The sequence below is a fragment of the Podarcis tiliguerta genome (genome assembly GCF_965153285.1).
Source record: "Podarcis tiliguerta genome assembly, chromosome: 10".
In the NCBI taxonomy this organism is placed as follows: Eukaryota; Metazoa; Chordata; class Lepidosauria; order Squamata; family Lacertidae; genus Podarcis; species Podarcis tiliguerta.
This window is the reverse complement of record NC_139543.1, coordinates 68,347,452-68,366,233: the sequence shown is the minus strand read 5'-3', so window position 1 is coordinate 68,366,233 and position 18,782 is coordinate 68,347,452. Positions and strand designations below refer to the sequence as shown.

Sequence of the window (18,782 nt, the reverse complement as noted above, 5' to 3'; positions counted from 1 at the left end):
CCCAGACCCTCTCCACAGATAAATTACAGACACCATCCAGTAGCCAAACCAGGGTGGCACCTCCGGATGCTGCACCCCCCTGCAATCCCTACACAGATCTGGCTGGCACAGGCCACAAAACCACAGCTCGCCCCTATACACGAAGCCAAGCCAGAGCACAACCAAATGCAGTACAGCCATCTTCTCAGAAAAACTCTTCACAAAGTTCAAGAGTTCAAGACACGAAGGCTTTAGCAACTAATCCACACCTAATGACCCACCTAAGTGGGATTCAGGAAATCACTCAAGAAATCACTCAAGATATCCCTCAAGTAATTAAGGAACAAAAGAAGAAAAGGCACACTAGCCTGGGAACCTCCTCTCTGCCCAGAACATTGGAGGCTATACACCACACCTCCTCAACAGTATTTATAGGAACTCAAACACTGAGATCCTGCTCTGTTCCAGTAACAAGAAGCCGAAAGCACCAGCCTGAAGATGACGAGTGAGACCTCGTCGAAACGTCGCCTAGACACCCCAACTTTTACACGGGAAGACACCCGAGGACACCAAAACCTGCATATATATATATATATATCCCATTTAACCTTTATTTGCAGAGCTTATTCAAAAGCTGCTACTGAACTCAAGATTGCAACACTTATTTTTTAAGTTACTCTTTAGAGGTTTCCAGTTAACTGGATAACTGGCCTTTTGGTAAAATGAGTATATATTTTTAAGAAAGGAGAGCAGAAAAGAGGAACCATCTGGACCTGCTCCAGGCTGCAAAACAACAACAACAACACAACAACGAAACCCTAAAGATGTAAATCAAATTTTGGACAAATTTCTGGAGATGTCCGGATTCTGGCAAATCCCAAGGAAAGAGGAGTTAATTTAGTGTGTTGAAATATACTCGGAGTCTCGTGTAGATTTCATGCTCTTTATTCAGCTCATAGTAGTGAGGAATGGAAGTTCCCACGAAATGTCTGCTTTATATACATTATTTACACAATGGGCTCCACGTGATTGGCTAATTCCGGGATTCTCCTGTAGGCCAATCAGGTTGCGGATTCACTTCCATCTGGAGCTGGATTGGGTGGCTCCTGTGGACCAATCAGACTGCTGCATTCTGGATCCTATTGTTCTAGGACCAATCAGACTGCTGCATTCTGGATCCTATTGTTCTAGGACCAATCAGACTGCTGCATTCTGAATCCTATTGTTCTAGGACCAATCAGACTGCTGCATTTTGGATCCTATTCAACTCAGTACATAACATGTGTAGAGCTTGGAGAAGCAACACACTCTCTCACTGTTTCATCAGCCTAGGTTGCAACAGCCAAAGAGGTTCGCCACCACAACCACACAGCTTTTTATGTTTTGGCATCTATTGACAAAAAAAAAAAAAAAATATAAAAAAAAATGCAAACCTTTTGACCTTGAACTGGCAGGGAATCAGGATCCACCATGTCTGACCTTTGCTTCTAAAGAGAGAAAACCTTGTTCATTTTATATCTTTGGATTTTTACATTTCATCAAATGCTTTTCTTCCCCATAGCAGTTGACACAGTTTCAGGCCCCCCTCATAATACTAGAGCCCAATGGGGCCACCCAACTGTGGGATGTGATCCATGAGAGGCAGTCAAATACAACATTCCTTGTTTTCCTAGAGTGGACATGCAAGGGGATGCTTGGTCTAGCCAGTCAAAACTTCCTGTTCCTCCTGGGCTGGAGCATCCTTCCTTTTGCATGTGATAGAAGGTGGCTGTGACCTAACCTGTCCAGGTAACAAAAGGATGAGTCATGCAGCTCTCTCTCTCTCTCTCTCTCTCTCTCTCTTCCTTCTTCGTTTGACCAGCTTTCAGCTAGGACTGCTCTGCTAGCTCTCAGCTAGCAGAAGCACTGGGATTATTCCCCCATATGGGGCAGATCCACATATTTGTAACTAAGTCTGCCTCCAGGGATCCAACTGTGAACTGATGTAAGTAAACTTCTTTTATTGACTTTGAATAAGATTGTGGCGTCTTTATTCTTTTAAGAGGGATTCAAGGGAACTTACCAGGAACATACAATTCAGTCTGAGACAGATTGAATTGTATAATAGTGAGAGGCTCACACGAGCCTGCAACCAGCTATCTGCTGTGCATATAAAAAGGGGGGATGTAACTTTGCTACATAAAGGACTTGCCAGCACAAGTTAGGAAGGCTATTAATAAAAACGATATCCTCTCCTGTCACCCTGAACATTCCCACACCAACAAAGCTGAATGCTACAAACAGGGGCACTTGGCCCAGTTTATACTTTTTTATTATTATTCAAGATTTTCTTGTTTTACAGAAGTATGTGTAATGTCTCTCGTATTTTTTCCATGTAACATTTTTACAAATCAGTTTCATAAAATGCTGGAGAGGGTGCACCTCCACAGGCACATACCTCCACATGTGGTGGGAGTGCCCCAAAATCCAACTATTTGGCCCAGTTTATATACCTTAAGCCGGCCCAGGCAAAACACACACACTGTCTACAATAGGTCGCCTTAATGCTGCAATTACCGAATCAAAACACTGGCCCTATCTCAGTAGGGATTGGCAGCCTGTCAGCTACTAACAATGTCACTGGAGGGTCATAACAGCCTGTATAGTGTAAACAACCAACAAGCTAATATCCTCAAACTTCAGTAACTTTTCCGTTATTTCCTAAAATTTATACACTTCAAGATTGTAAAAGGCCTCAGAGCAGTATCTGTGTAAATGGACACCATACATATAACATGAGTACTGCCCAGAATATAAATAAAAAATATCATATTTTATTTCTTCACTGATTTTACTCACAGGACTTGCATATGTGTTATATGTGTAACTTATAACAGTTATATAAAGGGACCCCTGACCATTAGGTCCAGTCGTGGCCGACTGTGGGGTTGTGGCGCTCATCTTGCTTTACTGGCCGAGGGAGCCGGTGTACAGCTTCCGGGTCATGTGGTCAGCATGACTAAGCCACTTCTGCCAAAACCAGAGCAGCGCACGGAAACGCCGTTTACCTTCCCGCCAGAGTGGTACCTATTTATCTACTTGCACTTTGACATGCTTTCGAACTGCTAGGTGGGCAGGAGCAGGGACCGAGCAACAGGAGCTCACCCTGTCACGGAGATTCGAACTGCTGACCTTCTGATCGGCAAGCCGTAGGCTCTGTGGTTTAACCCACAGCGCCACCCGCGTCCCTTAACAGTTATATAAGAACTGGCAAAAGAGCTTCTTCTGTAATGGTGAAATAAAAAATTTCCACATTGAGAAAAAACACCAACAACCCAAAACTGAATGCTGGAAGATTCAGAGCAGACAGAAGATAGTCCTTCACACAGCGCACACACGTCCAACAGGTAGATCGTGATCTACCAGTAGATCACTGGACGTCTGTTGTAGATCACTGGTTCCCCCCAAAGAAGCTAAACTCCCCTTTAAAAAGCTCAACAACTTCGACCTGAACCGCCCAAAATGGGGTAGATCACTGCCAGTTTTCAAATCTGTGAGTAGATCGCAGTTTCTTGGGAGTTGGCCGCCCCTGATAGCGCATAGCTAACCTATTGAATTCACTCCCCAAGCTATGATGGCATAGCTGTCAACGTTTCCCTTTTTTTAAAAAGGGAAATTCCCTTATTCCGAATAGGATTCCTTGCAAGAAAAGGGAAAAGTTGACAGCTATGAGTGATGGCCACCAACTTGGGATGAATTTAAGAGGATCAAACAAATTCATAGAGGACTGATTGTCTCTCGGACATACCCCATACCAGGAATCAGGGACGTCCCATCCCATTTCGCCGCCTGAGGCAAAAAGGGAAGCTGCCTTGCCCCTTGCCAAAGCCTCACTTACTACTCCATGCTTCTCTGACAGCAGCAGCAGGGGCAGGCTGGGCACAGGCTGGGGTGCCACCCCACGGGACTCTGCCACCCGAGGCGGCTGCAGGAATCACAGCTAAGAATTGAGAGTTACTTGTTGTTGCAAAAAGGGTTACCTTAATTCTCCTTGCTCCGTGAGGGCCAGGGTAAGCCTTGAAAGAGAGGAGGGGAAAATCACAAGTGCACAGGGAGGAATGGGTGAGAAATCACATTCTAAGCATATAAGGCTAGTGAAATCTGTCCATTGAGGTTCTTGTCAGTTGCTCATTTCCCTAACCTTCAGTTTAGCTAACTGCATTTCCACATCATGGTTGTAATTTCTCTGTAAAGGAAGTACTGTGGTACCTTGGTTCTCAAACTTAATCTGTTCCAGAAGTCCGTTCCAAAACCAAAGCGTTCCAAAACCAAGGCACGCTTTCCCACAGAAAGTAATGCAAAAACAGATTAACCCATTCCAGACTTTTAAAAAAACAACCCCTAAAACAGCAATTTAACATGAATTTTACTATCTAACGAGACCATTGATCCATAAAATGAAAGCAATAAATGATGTGCTGCACTCACAGAATCAATCAATCAATCAGTAGCTGAACTGGGTTCCACACAGTTATACACACACACACACACACACACACACAAGAGCTACAAAAACAAAAATGCAAAATAAATAGCAAAAGCAGACAGACCTCAGCATAACACTCAAAACGGAAGCGTGGCACTCAAATCGGAAGTGCAACACTCAAAACGGAGCACATTCGGCTTCTGAAAAGAGTTCGCAAACCGGAACGCTTACTTCCGGGTTTGCAGAGTTTGGGTTCCAAGTTGTTTGAGTACCAAGGCGTTTGAGAACCAAGGTACCACTGTAGTCCTTATGAGATTTCATGAGCAGAACATCCCTCTCCTAATACACATTAACTGGCCACCCTAGTCTCTGCACGGGATTCCAAGGGGTTTGGGGCATTCAGCTAGGGTCTGCGTTCCTTCGGGGGAAGATGAGGTACCACAGAGTCTGCAGTATCTTTGAAATATAATTTATTTGCACATATTTGCACCAGAGGCTTCCAATGGAGAGTGATTTCACAGGAATTGGCAGAAATGACTGGCAGAATCCGAGACCAGGGAGAAGAGTCAGTGGAAGAAGATTGGAAGAAATTTAAAGACTATTTACAGAAACATTGCAAAATTAATGAATGTTAGAATGATGCTGGATTGAAGTTAAGTGGGTTTTTTAGCAGCAATGTTAAGGAGTATGTAAAAATGGATTGTTAATGGGTGATAATCTAAAGCTATAATATATTAAGACAAAAGAGTAAGATAAAATTAAAGAGGGAAAGGATTTGCTGAATTAACCAACTGAATTGGAATACAAGAAGGGGAGGTGTGAGGAGGTCAGAGAAACAAGTAAATGAAAGATAAGTTATGGAAAGACTGATTTGTTTTTAACTGTTTTTATTTTGTATTTTCTTTTTTTAATTTTTTCCCTATTTTTTCTAATTTTTGTAATATGTTGAAATGTCAATAAGTATCTTTTTTAAAAAGGAGAGTGATTTCACAGAATTCACATCTCAGAAAGCTCTCATCCTTCAAATGGGCACAAGATATAGGACATAATATACAATTTGAGGACTGGGAAAAATTGTGGAAAACAGATTTAAAATTTACAGATTGTTCCCTTCTGAAAGAAAATTATATGAAAATGATGTATAGGTGGTATATAACACCAGTACAGATAGCAAAAATGTATAAAACCGGCTCTAACATTTGTTGGAAATGTAAAAAAAAAAGAAGAGACTTTTTAATCATATGTTGTGGGAATGCAAAGAAGTTTAAAAAAATTGGGAAATGATATATAATGAATTGAAAAAAATGTTTAAAAGGACATTAGTAAAAAACCAAAACAGAAGCATTTTTGTTAGGGATCGTAGGACAAGACCTGCCAAGGAAAATAAGGGACTTATTTATGTATGTGACAACAGCGGCAAGAGTCTTGATAGCACAAGGATGGAAGAATGAGGAAACCCCGACAAAAGAACAGTGGCAAGAGAAATTGATGAACTATGCAGAACTGGCTAAACTGACATACAAATTGCGAGATAAGGACAACTGTGGCTTCAAAGAAGAATGGGAACTTTTCACAAGTTATTTAAAAACACAACAAAATGAACTGGACTCCTTGGCAGGTTTTGAATAAACACACACAAATTTATGGTTGATAACACGATGGGCAGATATGTAAGGATATATACACTTTTATAAGACTGTATACAAGATGGGTGACACCTGGCTTGAGAGCAGTACATGTGAAAAGGATCTAGGAGTCTTGGTTGACCACAAACTTGACATGAGCCAACAGTGTGACGTGGCAGCTAAAAAAGCCGATGCAATTCTGGGCTGCATCAATAGGAGTATAGCATCTAGATCAAGGGAAGTAATAGTGCCACTGTATTCTGCTCTGGTCAGACCTCACCTGGAGTACTGTGTCCAGTTCTGGGCACCACAGTTCAAGAAGGACACTGACAAACTGGAACGTGTCCAGAGGAGGGCAACCAAAATGGTCAAAGGCCTGGAAACGATGCCTTATGAGGAACGGTTAAGGGAGCTGGGCATGTTTAGCCTGGAGAAGAGGAGGTTAAGGGGTGATATGATAGCCATGTTCAAATATATCAAAGGATGTCACATAGAGGAGGGAGAAAGGTTGTTTCCTGCTGCTCCAGAGAAGGGGACACGGAGCAATGGATCCAAACTACAAGAAAGAAGATTCCACCTAAACATTAGGAAGAACTTCCTGACAGTAAGAGCTGTTCGACAGTGGAATTTGCTGCCAAGGAGTGTGGTGGAGTCTCCTTCTTTGGAGGTCTTTAAGCAGAGGCTTGACAACCATATGTCAGGAGTGCTCTGATGGTGTTTCCTGCTTGGCAGGGGGTTGGACTCGATGGCCCTTGTGGTCTCTTCCAACTCTATGATTCTATGATTCTATAATATGCAGAGAAAATGTGTGCAGCGAAATCAGGAAGAGGAACTGAGGGAAGTCGTTGGTGGGGGGGAAGGGGGGTAATTATGTAGGGGATTGATAATTTGTTATGTGGAAATTGAGCAATAAAAAATATTTTTAAAAAATAGAAAAAGGGGGGAAAACACACAATAACTCACCCCATAACTGGCATGGTGTTCCAACAGAGCTCCCCTAATTCCAAGCGCACCAGGAGAACGCACCTGCGCAGCCACAACAAGAAGTAAGTCACACGCTTTGCTTGTTTGCTCATGAAATCAACACCTCCTGGGGCTCAAAGGTAAAGAGGGGGGTCTTTACCTCAAGGCTCCGGGTCTCTGCCGTCCTTCGGACTCTGCCGTTGCCTCTGTCCTCGGGATCAGAAAGGCCGCCGGCATTTTCCTGCTTGAAGGAAGACAGCGTTGGCCAAAAAGGAAAAGCTTGCACAGGAGTTCCCTGGATTTCTTCTAATCCCTGTTTAATAATAAGCCTGGTATTTGAGTTTGAATCAATAAATTAATCAATAAGATGGATCAGGCCAATGGCCCATCTAGTCCGTCATCCTGTTCTCACAATGGCCAGCCAGATGTCTGTGGGAAACCCGAAATCAGGATTCGAACCCAGGAGCAACTCTCCCCTCCTGTTATAGATAGATATATAGATAATTTATTACGGTCAGAGACCAGCTTATAAAACACACTTGGGGGTACAGTCACAGAAGGAAAACAAACAATTAAAACAATGTACAACAATAAATTTAAAATTTATAAATGCGATAAGCGTATAGACACTTAAAACTTTAAGATAAGTGTTAAGTTGTGGGTGAACATATCAGACAACACAGCGATTCTTCAAACAGCTCTTGTTTAGTCACAGGCCAGAACAGAACTGAACTGAAGGGCTCAGCCAGCCTGCTTATATAGAGCTCCAGTACAACGTAACTGTAACAACTTTCTGTAACTAGCCAATCACTGAACGTCACTTTCAATCCCTTATTTGCATATGTGGACCTGAGTGAAAACTATCTACAGTATCCCCCTGCTGGCCCAGGGTGAGAACTTCAGTACATAACAATAAGCTACCGCAGAGAGATGACCCAGAGTCGCCCATGGAACCGAGTTTGGGGATTTTCTTAACGAACTAGTTTGAGTCGAGAGATGGTCTGCGCCTACAGATCTGTACACGGAATCTGGTGACCATCCGGGTCGTCTTCTCATATTTGCCTAACAGGAAAAGGTCGAATTTTTGCTTTTCCGGGAGGTCAGCGAGCCTCACCAGCAGGGGATCAATGGTCTCACTACGTGCCTCTTCATAAAAGGGACATCTAAAGAACGAGTACTCTGGGCTTCCTATCTCCCCCAATGAACAGGCGCAAAGTCTGAGCATATGGGACTTTTTAAAAGGCTCCTTCCAGGACTGGCGAGGGCAGAACCAAGCTTCTGGCGAGTGTAAAGGCCCTTCTTGCATTCTTAGATACGAGGAAGAAGAGATATCTGTTAAGTTGTGGGTGAACATATCAGACAACACAGCAATTCTTCAAACAGCTCTTGTTTATTCACAGGCCAGAACAGAACTGAACTGAAGGGTTCAGCCAGCCTGCTTATATAGAGCTCAACTACAAAGCAACAGTAACACTTTCTGTAACTAGCCAATCACTGAACGTCACTTTCAATCCCTTATTTGCATATGTGGACCTGAGTGAAAACTATCTACAGTATCCCCCTGCTGGCCCAGGGTGAGAACTTCAGTACATAACAATATCCTCCCTCTTGTGGTTTCCAGCAATTGAAGCGTACTTGCCTCTGACTGCGCATTACAGGTGGTTGGACAATAATAATAATACTAATAATTTTATTATTTGTATACCACCCATCTGACTGGGTTGCCCTAGCTACTCTGGGCAGCTTCCAGCATATGCAACAGCATAGGAAAACAAGGACAATATGACCTCAGGGTCCCTTCCAACTGCAATTCTGTGACTCTATGACTCATTATGTGGCAGCTTCCTATGTTCCTATGAACTAAACTGGGAGACCAGTAGCATCTGAGTTGTTGGCCGAAAAGCCCAGTTTAAATCTCTGGCATCTGCGGACTACGTCTGGAATAGACTTGTTATGTACTGAAGTTCTCACCCTGGGCCAGCAGGGGGATACTGTAGATAGTTTTCACTCAGGTCCACATATGCAAATAAGGAATTGAAAGTGACGTTCAGTGATTGGCTAGTTACAGAAAGTTGTTACTGTTGCGTTGTAGTGGAGCTCTATATAAGCAAGCTGGCTGAACCCTTCAGTTCAGTTCTGTTCTGGCTTATGAATAAACAAGAGCTGTTTGAAGAATCGCTGTGTCTCTGATATGTTCACCCAACAACTTAACAAGACTCCCATCCTAAAGCTCCGGGGAACTGCTGCCCCCAGTCACTGTGAACAAGACTGAGCGAGGCACGTGAGAAATATCAACTTCTCATGTTCCAATGTCAAGGTGAGAGATAACCATGAAACAATGGCCGTGCAGGCTATGAACGAGGGCGATGATCTACCTGACCATTGCAGTAATTTTTTAGAGGGCTGGTGTCAAGGACTGGCTGGATGCGGAAGAGTGGTGGGTGCCACACACCCAAGAGCAGGGGTCAGCAAACTTTTTCAACAGGGGGCCGGTCCACTGTCCCTCAGACCTTGTGTGGGGCCGGACTATATTTTGGGGAAAAAATATTATGAACGAATTCCTATGCCCCACAAATAACCCAAAGATGCATTTTAAATAAAAGCACACATTCTACTCATGTAAAAACATGCTGATTCCCGGACCATCTGTGGGCCAGATTTAGTAGGTGATTGGGTCAGATCCGGCCCCCGGGGCTTAGTTTGCCTACCCATGCCCAAGAGTCCCCCCTAGGAGGGAGGACAGAAGAGGAAGATGTCAAAGAAAAAAATAACTACCAAACTTTTAGAAGACATTTGAAGGCAGCCCTGTTTAGGGTAGCTTTTAATGTTTAACAGACCACTGTATTTTAATACTTTGTTGGAAGCCGCCCAGAGTGGCTGAGGAAACCCAGCCAGATGGGTGGGGTATAAATAAATTATTATTATTATTATTATTGAAAAATAAGAAGAAGATAGTGCTGGGACACTGGGGTGCAGTCTGGGGAAGGGATGAGCTGGGAGATGCTAGAAGCAGGAGGTTTGAGCAGTCAAGGGGGGCAGAGAAAGTCTCCCCTTCCAGGACAGGACTAGAAGCTGACAGTCTCAGTTTAAGTGCAAACTCAGACAGAGAAGAGCCAAAGATCGCACCTTCTACCCGGCAGATGGCTGCTGGCTCTCCTTCCCTGACAATCCTGCTCAAGGAGAGTCCCGCACATTGCTGAACAATGGGCCAGACGGGTTCAGAGGAAGAGACCACCCCCCTCGCTGCAGTCTCCATCAGGACCGCCTCTCCTGATATGCCCTGCCTTAAGGTCCACAAATAACAACACTTTGGAGGTCCCAAGTCGCAAGGTGGTTAGATTGGTCTCAACTGGGGCCAGGGCCTTTTCAGTACTGGCCCCGACTTGGTGGAAGGCTCTGTCACAAGAGACTAGGGCCCTGCAGGACTTGACATCTTTCTGCAGGGCCTGCAAGACGGAGCTGTTCTGCCTGACCTTTGGTTTGGACTCAGTCTGACCCTTATGTTTCCCTCTCCTTGTGGTTTTGATCTATGGGCTACTATCAAAATGAGGCTGCATTTTAAATTGTATTTTAAACCATATTTTAATAAACTGGTTTTTTGTTTGTTTGTTTCCCCCTATTATGTTTTATTGTAATTTTATTTGTGTTAGACGCCCTGAGCCCAGCTCTGGCCGGGGAGAGCAGAGTATATAAAAAATATTATTATTATTATTTGTTACGTACTGAGTTGAATAGGATCCAAAAGGCAGCAGTTTGATTGGTCCTAGAACAATAGGATTCAGAATGCAGCAGTCTGATTGGTCCTAGAACAATAGGACCCAGAATGCAGCAGTCTGATTGGTCCACAGCAGCCACCCAATCCAGCTCCAGGTGGAAGTGAATCCACAACCTGATTGGCCTACAGGAGAATCCTGGAATTAGCCAATCACGTGGGGCCCGTTGTGTAAATAATGTATATAAAGCAGACATTCTGGGGGAACTTCCATTCCTCCTCACCACTATGAGCTGAATAAAGAGCATGAAATCCAATCTCAACTCCGAGTATATTTCATGATGATGATGATGATGATTAGTAGTAGTAGTATATTGTGGGGGGGGGGATCCAGAGTGAGAGGTTAGAGGCGAAGGGTGAGGCCAGTGGTCAGTTTCTGCAACGTTTCCAGCTCATAGCTGTCAACTTTTCCCTTTTCTTGAGAGGAATCATATTCAGAATAAGGGAATTTCCCTTTAAAAAAGGGAAACGTTGGCAGCTATGTTCCAGCTGAATGAGACGAGCCAGAGGAACTCGGCCGTTTTGTGACTTTCTGTGAATAAAAACCAACTGCATTTTTGTTACTCACATTCTCTCCCTACCAAATCACGAAGTTGGAAGCTAGTGAATGGGATGTCTTTATAAATTACATGGAAAATGAAGCCTTCCAGAGCATCACTTGGCTTAGCGTAGATTAAATCCCACTGGCAATCAGACTGTTTCTCCAAGATTTACAATCTAGATACAGTTATCAGGGGGGAAATTGATTTACTAAGTACATTCATGGTGTTGTAAACAAAATCTGCCCTTTTCCCCTTATGGGGTATCCAAGAGCCCATCTAGAGTCCTTACGTAGGTTCCCTATCGGTAGGAGAAAATAACAGAGGCCAACCAGAGAATATTGAGAAGCAAAGCAGCTAGTAAGCCTGATCTTTACTGATCTGTTGCAACAGGGTGCTCCCCTCACACGCAGGAGAGGAGGAGGAACCCAGAACAAAGTGTGCCTGCCCTTATATAGAAATTTTAAATTCCCTGCCCTGGAGCTCCAGACCACCCCCCATACATCATACCTACATCACAGAAAAGGCGGTCTACAGCAGAAATCTGAGTGCGTTGTTTATCTCATCTGACAGGTTACTTGTTAATACTTACTTGATTGGATACCCTGGGGAGCCTGGCCAGTCTTTTCTAATGATAAATACTTAGTTCCTGAGCCAGGTCAAAGGCTCACCCTATTCAAACACCCTTAAGACAGGATTTGTGAAGGAAAAGACAATGGGGAGGCTTTTCCATTTTCCTTTGACCTTGCAGAGAAAACATTTGGTCAGTTTGGGAATCAAAAATGGTTTCAAGTCGGTCTTCCTGTGCTGATCTATGTACGTGCTTGGTCGGTACACTTATGAACATTTAACATATATCTAAGATTTTAAAATTCTTATCACAATGGTTAGCAGAAAGTCGTGATTCGAATCAAGGAGTCAAGCCAAAGCTGTGAAAAGAAGGCTTGTATTCCCTATGTAGAAATTAATTTGAAAATATTTGTTTTTTGTATTATATTTATGATTTGTAGATTTGATGTGATGTGCGTAGGTTATGCTATGAATTTTGTATTTGTTCCTATGTAAATATGTATTTGTTCCTATGTAAATATATGTAATATCAATAAAAAATTAATTTGCAAAAAAAGAAAAGAAAATATTTGTTTTTTGAAGTTATCTATTTTTTTGTTTTTATTACTTTTCTGTTTTCTTTCTTTTCCTTTCCCTTTTATTTATGTATAATGGATGTATCTACCTGTTTGCAATAAAGAAATTAAAAAAATATATATCATGAAAAAAACCAACCAAGTTGGAAGCTTGCTTTTGGAAAAACAAGCAAACCCGTTTTCGGTTCGCAGCATTGTGCGCCAGCTGTCAGATACTGCCAAACCTCACACCACGGGACAGCCAAACATCCCAGCTGTGAGTTGGCCCTGTTGGTGGATATTGCAAATACTCTAATTTCTCAGCCTCCCAGAACTTAGCCTCTCTTTACTGTGCTTTCAGTGTGATGTGATGGGAAGCAAACACAGCAAGAGGAAGGGGCATGTTACAAAACCATCCTTTGCGCCAACCCTCAGTTCCACAGGTGGCAAGCAATTTCAGCAAGCAGCATGAGAAGCCATCTATCAGATCCCACATTCTGAACGGGGATTTGCGGCTAGATGGGGGCAGGGGAATGATTCATCAAACGCTTAAAGCGATAAGCGAAATATAGACGCAAGGGAGGAAGGAGGAGCTGGAGTGGAACAGAAGTTGGAATGTGCCGTGTTCATTCAACTTCAGAGGATGCAAAAATCCGGCAAGTTTTGAGGGACACAGAGCAGAGAGGGGTTTTGCCACGCTGAGAGGCTGTGTCACACAATCCCAAAACACACTTAATGTTTAACCTTTAATTTTGACTAGGGCTGCTTTTCAACATCGTTATATATCACCAGCTAAACTTTTCTTTTTTCTCTTTTTAAATACAGTGGTACCTCGGGTTACATACGCTTCAGGTTACATACGCTTCAGGTCACAGACTCCGCTAACCCAGAAATAGTGCTTCAGGTTAAGAACTTTGCTTCAGGTTGAGAACAGAAATCGTGCTCCGGTGGCGCGGCAGCAGCGGGAGGCCCCATGAGCTAAAGTGGTGCTTCAGGTTAAGAACAGTTTCAGGTTAAGTACAGACCTCCGGAATGAATTAAGTACCGTATTTTTTGCTCTATAACACGCACCCAACCATAACACGCACGTAGTTTTTAGAGGAGGAAAACAAACAAGGGGGAAAAAATATTCTAAACGAAACAGTGGATGTATGATTTTTGTGGTTCATGCTGTGGCCACAGACGTGTGATCTGACAGTGAGTTTGGAGTAGCCCAATGCAAAAATCCTGAGGATCCATGTGGATCCATGCTTTGTAACCACGTTTTTGCACCACTGCAGCCCCAGGCAACAGTGGGTGCGTGATTTTTTGGGTGCAAGATGTAGCCATGGACATGCTATGTGATCTGATGGTGAATTTGGGGTGACCCAGTGCAAAAATCCTGAGGATCCATGTGGATCCGTGCTTTGTAACCACGTTTTAAGTGGGGAGGGAAGAAAAAGCACTCAAGGGACAAGGAACACGCGTGGGGTGTGTGGAGAAGGGTGCTGCTAATAATGAAGAAGAGGGGTATAAGGGGAGAAGGCTCCTCTCCTCTCCCGCTTTGCTCTTTTAAAGCAAGCAGGCTCTGCTTTTCTCCCTCCTCCCCGTTCATCCCCGGCTTAGCGAGCTGAAAAACTTTGCTGCTATGTAGCGAGCTGAGTGGGGAGGAGAGAGGGACAGAGAGCCTGCTTGCTTTAAAGGATCCAACCGGACTCTCCCGCTTTGCTCCTGTGGGTTAAACCACAGAGCCTAGAACTTGCTGATCATAAGGTCGGCGGTTCGAATCCCCGCAACGGGGTGAGCTCCCGTTGCTCGGTCCCAGCTCCTGCCAACCTAGCAGTTTGAAAGCACACCAGCGCAAGTAGATAAGTAGGTACTGCTCTGGCGGGAAGGTAAACAGCATTTCCGTGCGCTGCTCTTGTTCGCCAGAAGCGGCTTAGTCATGCTGGCCACATGACCCGGAAGCTGTACGCCGGCTCCCTTGGCCAGTAAAGCGAGATGAGCCAGTGTGGTGTAGTGGTTAAGAGCGGTGGACTCGTAATCTGGTGAACCGGGTTCGATTCCCAGCTCTCCACATGCAGCTGCTGGGTGACCTTGGGCCAGTCACACTTCTCTGAAGTCTCTCAGCCCCACTCACCTCACAGAGTGTTTGTTGTGGGGGAGGAAGGGAAAGGAGAATGTTGGCCGCTTTGAGACTCCTTAAAGGGAGTGAAAGGCGGGATATCAAATCCAAACTCTTCTTCTTCTTCTTCTTTAAAGAAGCAGGCTCTCTGTCCCTCTCTCCTCCCCACTCAGCGGCTCTTCTCCCGCTTTGCTGTTTCAAAGCGAGCCACGGAGGAGGGAAGGAAGGGGAACCATGGATCCTCTGCTCACGACTGCAGCAGATCCCCTCCGCCACCTGCAGGCATCCATAACATTTCCCCTTACTTTCTAGGAGGAAAAAAGTGTGTGTTATAGTGCAAAAAATACGGTACTTAACCCGAGGTACCACTGTAAATATTATTAGTATTTTCCACACAACAACGACAACACCAAAAATATCGAAAAATAACAATACACAAAACACAAAAACCAACATTCAGGGGGGGGAAACCAAATTCATATCTTACAAGTTAATAGAAACACTAAAAGGAAAAGCAAGCATTGACTTCCAGAATAGAAGTTGAAAAGGGGAAGTAAATATACTTGTAGTATTTTCATTATTGTAATAGTTATTATTATTTTTTATTGGTAGAAGGCAATGTTAATTTCGGCTTCTTTGTTTTGCTGTCTGTATGATTTTTTTTAAGCCAATAAAAAAAAAGAAGAGTTTGCTGGATCAGGCCAATGGCTCATCTAGTCCAGCATCCTGCTCTCACAGGGGCAAAAAAGATGCCCTAATGTGACGCCCACAGGTAAAGGTAAAGGGACCCCTGACTATCAGGTCCAGTCGTGACCGACTCTGGGGTTGCGGCGCTCATCTCGCTTTACTGGCCAAGGGAGCCGGCGTACAACTTCCGGGTCATGTGGCCAGCATGACTAAGCCGCTTCTGGCGAACCAGAGCAGCGCATGGAAATGCCGTTTACCTTCCCGCCAGAGCAGTACCTACTTATCTACTTGTGCTGGTGTGCTTTCGAACTGCTAGGTTGGCAGGAGCAGGGCCCGAGCAACAGGAGCTCACCCCGTCGCGGGGATTCGAACCGCCGACCTTATGATCAGCAAGTCCTAGGCTCTGTGGTTTAACCCACAGCGCCACCCGCGTCCCTCGTGAAGCCTACAAGCCAGATGCAATCACAAGAGCCCTTTTCCCTCCTGCAGTTTTCAGCAACTGGTATTCAGAAGAATTTCCTGCACTGTTCAGGATTATCTCCTGTGCAGTTGCATTAGCGCACTGGTTCCCAAACTTTTTTGACGCCCAGTCACCTTGCTTCCATGATGAACCCCGTAGAAGGGATCGCCCAACCTATTTCCTCTCTCTTATATTATTACAGACTTTACCAAAGTCCTCTCTCAACTGCTCTATAGTCCCCCGGTTCCAATTAAAACTGGCTGTTAATGAAAGTGTGCTACCTGGCTGTCATTCACCCACCTTAGCATTGCTCACGAGTGGCTGTGGGGTTATTTAAATGCCTCCGGAATGGGAAGCGAGGGAAGAGGAGGAGGTGGAGGGGCTTCGCAGTCGGTTCAGATCAACTGCTCCCTCTTGAAGGCAACGTGAGTTTTTTAATAGCTGACGGCAGGCAAGGGCATCGTTGGAAAGAGAGATTGAATCGTGTTCCTGGCTTGCCAAGCGTTCTCTGTAAGAGCAAAACGGCGCCTCGGCAAAGCTTTTTGCAAAGGAAAAAGCTTTGGCAAAGGAGGAATTTGAAGGTTTGCCGTAGCAGGGGAACTGAAATATACTCGGAGTCGAGAGTGGATTTCATGCTCTTTATTCAGCTCATAGTGGTGAGGAGGAATGGAAGTTCCCCCAGAATGTCTGCTTTATATACATTATTTACACAATGGGCCCCACATGATTGGCTAATTCCGGGATTCACCTGTAGGCTAATCAGATTGCGGATTCACTTCTACCTGGAGCTGGATTGGGTAGCTCCTGTGGACCAATCAAACTGCTGCATTCTGGACCCTATTGTTCTAGGACCAATCAGACTGCTGCATTCTGAATCCTATTGTGCTAGGACCAATCAGATTGCTGCTTTTTGGATCCTATTCAACTCAGTACATAACAGGCCAAAACTCTTCATCTATCATTCTGTATTCTCCTGTGGTGACACGTCCCACAGAATGATTCCTTCCTGTGGGGTCATGCCTCTTGCTTGCCTGAACTCTGGATGGAAAGAGGTGTGGGGGTTTGTAAACTTCATTCATGAGAAACTCCAACATTTTGGAACCCACTGGCCCCAAACTACTGCAAAAGTATGGAGTGAATTGAAAACTGTTGGGTTTGGGGAAATACCTACGGCCCACGTTTTGAGTATCAATTACTCTGTTTGAGGGGCGGAACACGGCGTGCAGTTCACAGCAAAAAACAAGCACAAATCTCTGGCATCGGTTTGGAGGGGATCCAAACTGTCCGGGTTAAGCATTAACGAAGCTTGAGAAATAGCCTACTGTATGAGCCTTACCCTTTGCTCCTCCCACTTTGCCTCTGGCCACGCCCACCACTGACATGCAGTCCATCGAAATAATAATAATAATAGCTATGGTTTTCCCAGTACAGTGGTACCTCAGGTTACATATGCTTCAGGTTACATGCGCTTCAGGTTACAGACTCCGCTAACCCAGAAATAATGCTTCAAGGTTAAGAATTTTGCTTCAGGATGAGAACAGAAATTGGGCTCCAGCGGCGCGGTGGTAGCAGGAGGCCCCATTATCTAAAGTGGTGCTTCAGGTTAAGAACAGTTTCAGGTTACGTACGGACCTCTGGAACAAATTAAGTACTTAATCCGAGGTACCACTGTAGTGATGTATGGAAGTGAGAGCTGGACCATAAAGAAGGCTGATCGCCGAAGAATGGATGCTTTTGAATTCTGGTGCTGGAGGAGACTCTTGAGAGTCCCATGGACTGCAAGAAGATCAAACCTCTCCATTCTGAAGGAAATCAGCCCTGAGTGCTCACTGGAAGGACAGATCCTGAAGCTGAGGCTCCAAGACTTTGGCCACCTCATGAGAAGAGAAGACTCCCTAGAAAAGACCCTGATGTTGGGAAAGATGGAGGGCACAAGGAGAAGGGGACGACAGAGGACGAGATGGTGGGACAGTGTTCTCGAAGCTACCAGCATGAGTTTGACTAAACTGCAGGAGGCAGTGGAAGACAGGAGTGCCTGGCGTGCTCTGGTCCAGGGGGTCACAAAGAGTCGGATATGACTAAACGACTAAACAACAACAACAACAACCCTAGCCACTCTGGGCAGCTTCCAGCATATACAAAAACATTAAAATATGAAATGTTAAAAAATTCCTGATACAAGGTCACCTTCAGATGTTGTATAGTGCAGTGTTTCTCAACTAGGGGCCATGTGGTCTCCTGGGGGCCCCTAGGATGTTCCAAGGGGGCCACAGATGAAAAATGTGTAAATTGGGGGCCACAGCAAGAGGCTAGGGGGCCACACAGGGAAGTGAGAAGTGAAGAAAAGCAAATCCTAATTGGCTGGCTACCTGCTTGGCCAATCCCAAGAATCCTCTGGAAAAGGTAATCTCTCAAAGGACCTGTTGATGGCATTTTACCATTGTACTGGCTCCAAGACTTTGGCCACCTCAGGAGAAGAGAAGACTCCCTGGAAAAGACCCTGATGTTGGGAAAGATGGAGGGCACAAGGAGAAGGGGACGACAGAGGACGAGATGGTTGGATAGTGTTCTCGAAGAGACCAGCATGGGTTTGACCAAACTGCGGGAGGCAGTGGAAGACAGGAGGGCCTGGCGTGCTCTGGTCCAAGGGGTCACGAAGAGTCGGTCACGACTAAATGACTAAACAACAACAACTCAGAAGAAAGCCGCACTGAGTTCAGTGGGTCTTACTCCAAGGTAAGGGTATGGGGTTCTATAGTGTTGACAAGGTGACAAGATCAAAGGATTGGCACCAGCCAACACTCAGATGCAAGGAGCAGGGAGCAGGTCTCCGTTTCCAAAACAGACATGTCTACATTTGCTCAGCATATGCCTGTCAGTTCAGCTATGAAGCATGGTGCCAGTGTGGTATGGCGGTTAGAGCATTGACCCAGGACTTGGGAGGCCCGGGTTAAAATCCCCAATCAGCTACAAAGCCCTTGGGCCAGTCGCTGTCTCTCCACCTAACCTACTCTACAGGGTTGTTGTGAGGATCAAAGTGGAGAGGCAGACAAGTGTGTATGCC

The 18,782-nt window shown here is 44.8% G+C and overlaps 1 protein-coding gene across 1 annotated transcript in view; it reads right to left on the bottom strand.

Moving 5' to 3' along the window:
• LOC310659032 (uncharacterized protein) overlaps positions 1-18,782 on the bottom strand; it is a 131,338-nt gene that overhangs the window by 82,621 nt on the left and 29,935 nt on the right. Inside the window, exons 14-17 of the mRNA XM_083401897.1 lie at positions 7,193-7,273; positions 7,033-7,095; positions 3,999-4,034; positions 1,413-1,466 (exon numbers count right to left, since the gene is read on the bottom strand). Coding sequence (XP_083258023.1) covers positions 1,413-1,466; positions 3,999-4,034; positions 7,033-7,095; positions 7,193-7,273 — 234 coding nt within the window. The remainder of the gene's footprint in view (positions 1-1,412; positions 1,467-3,998; positions 4,035-7,032; positions 7,096-7,192; positions 7,274-18,782) is intronic.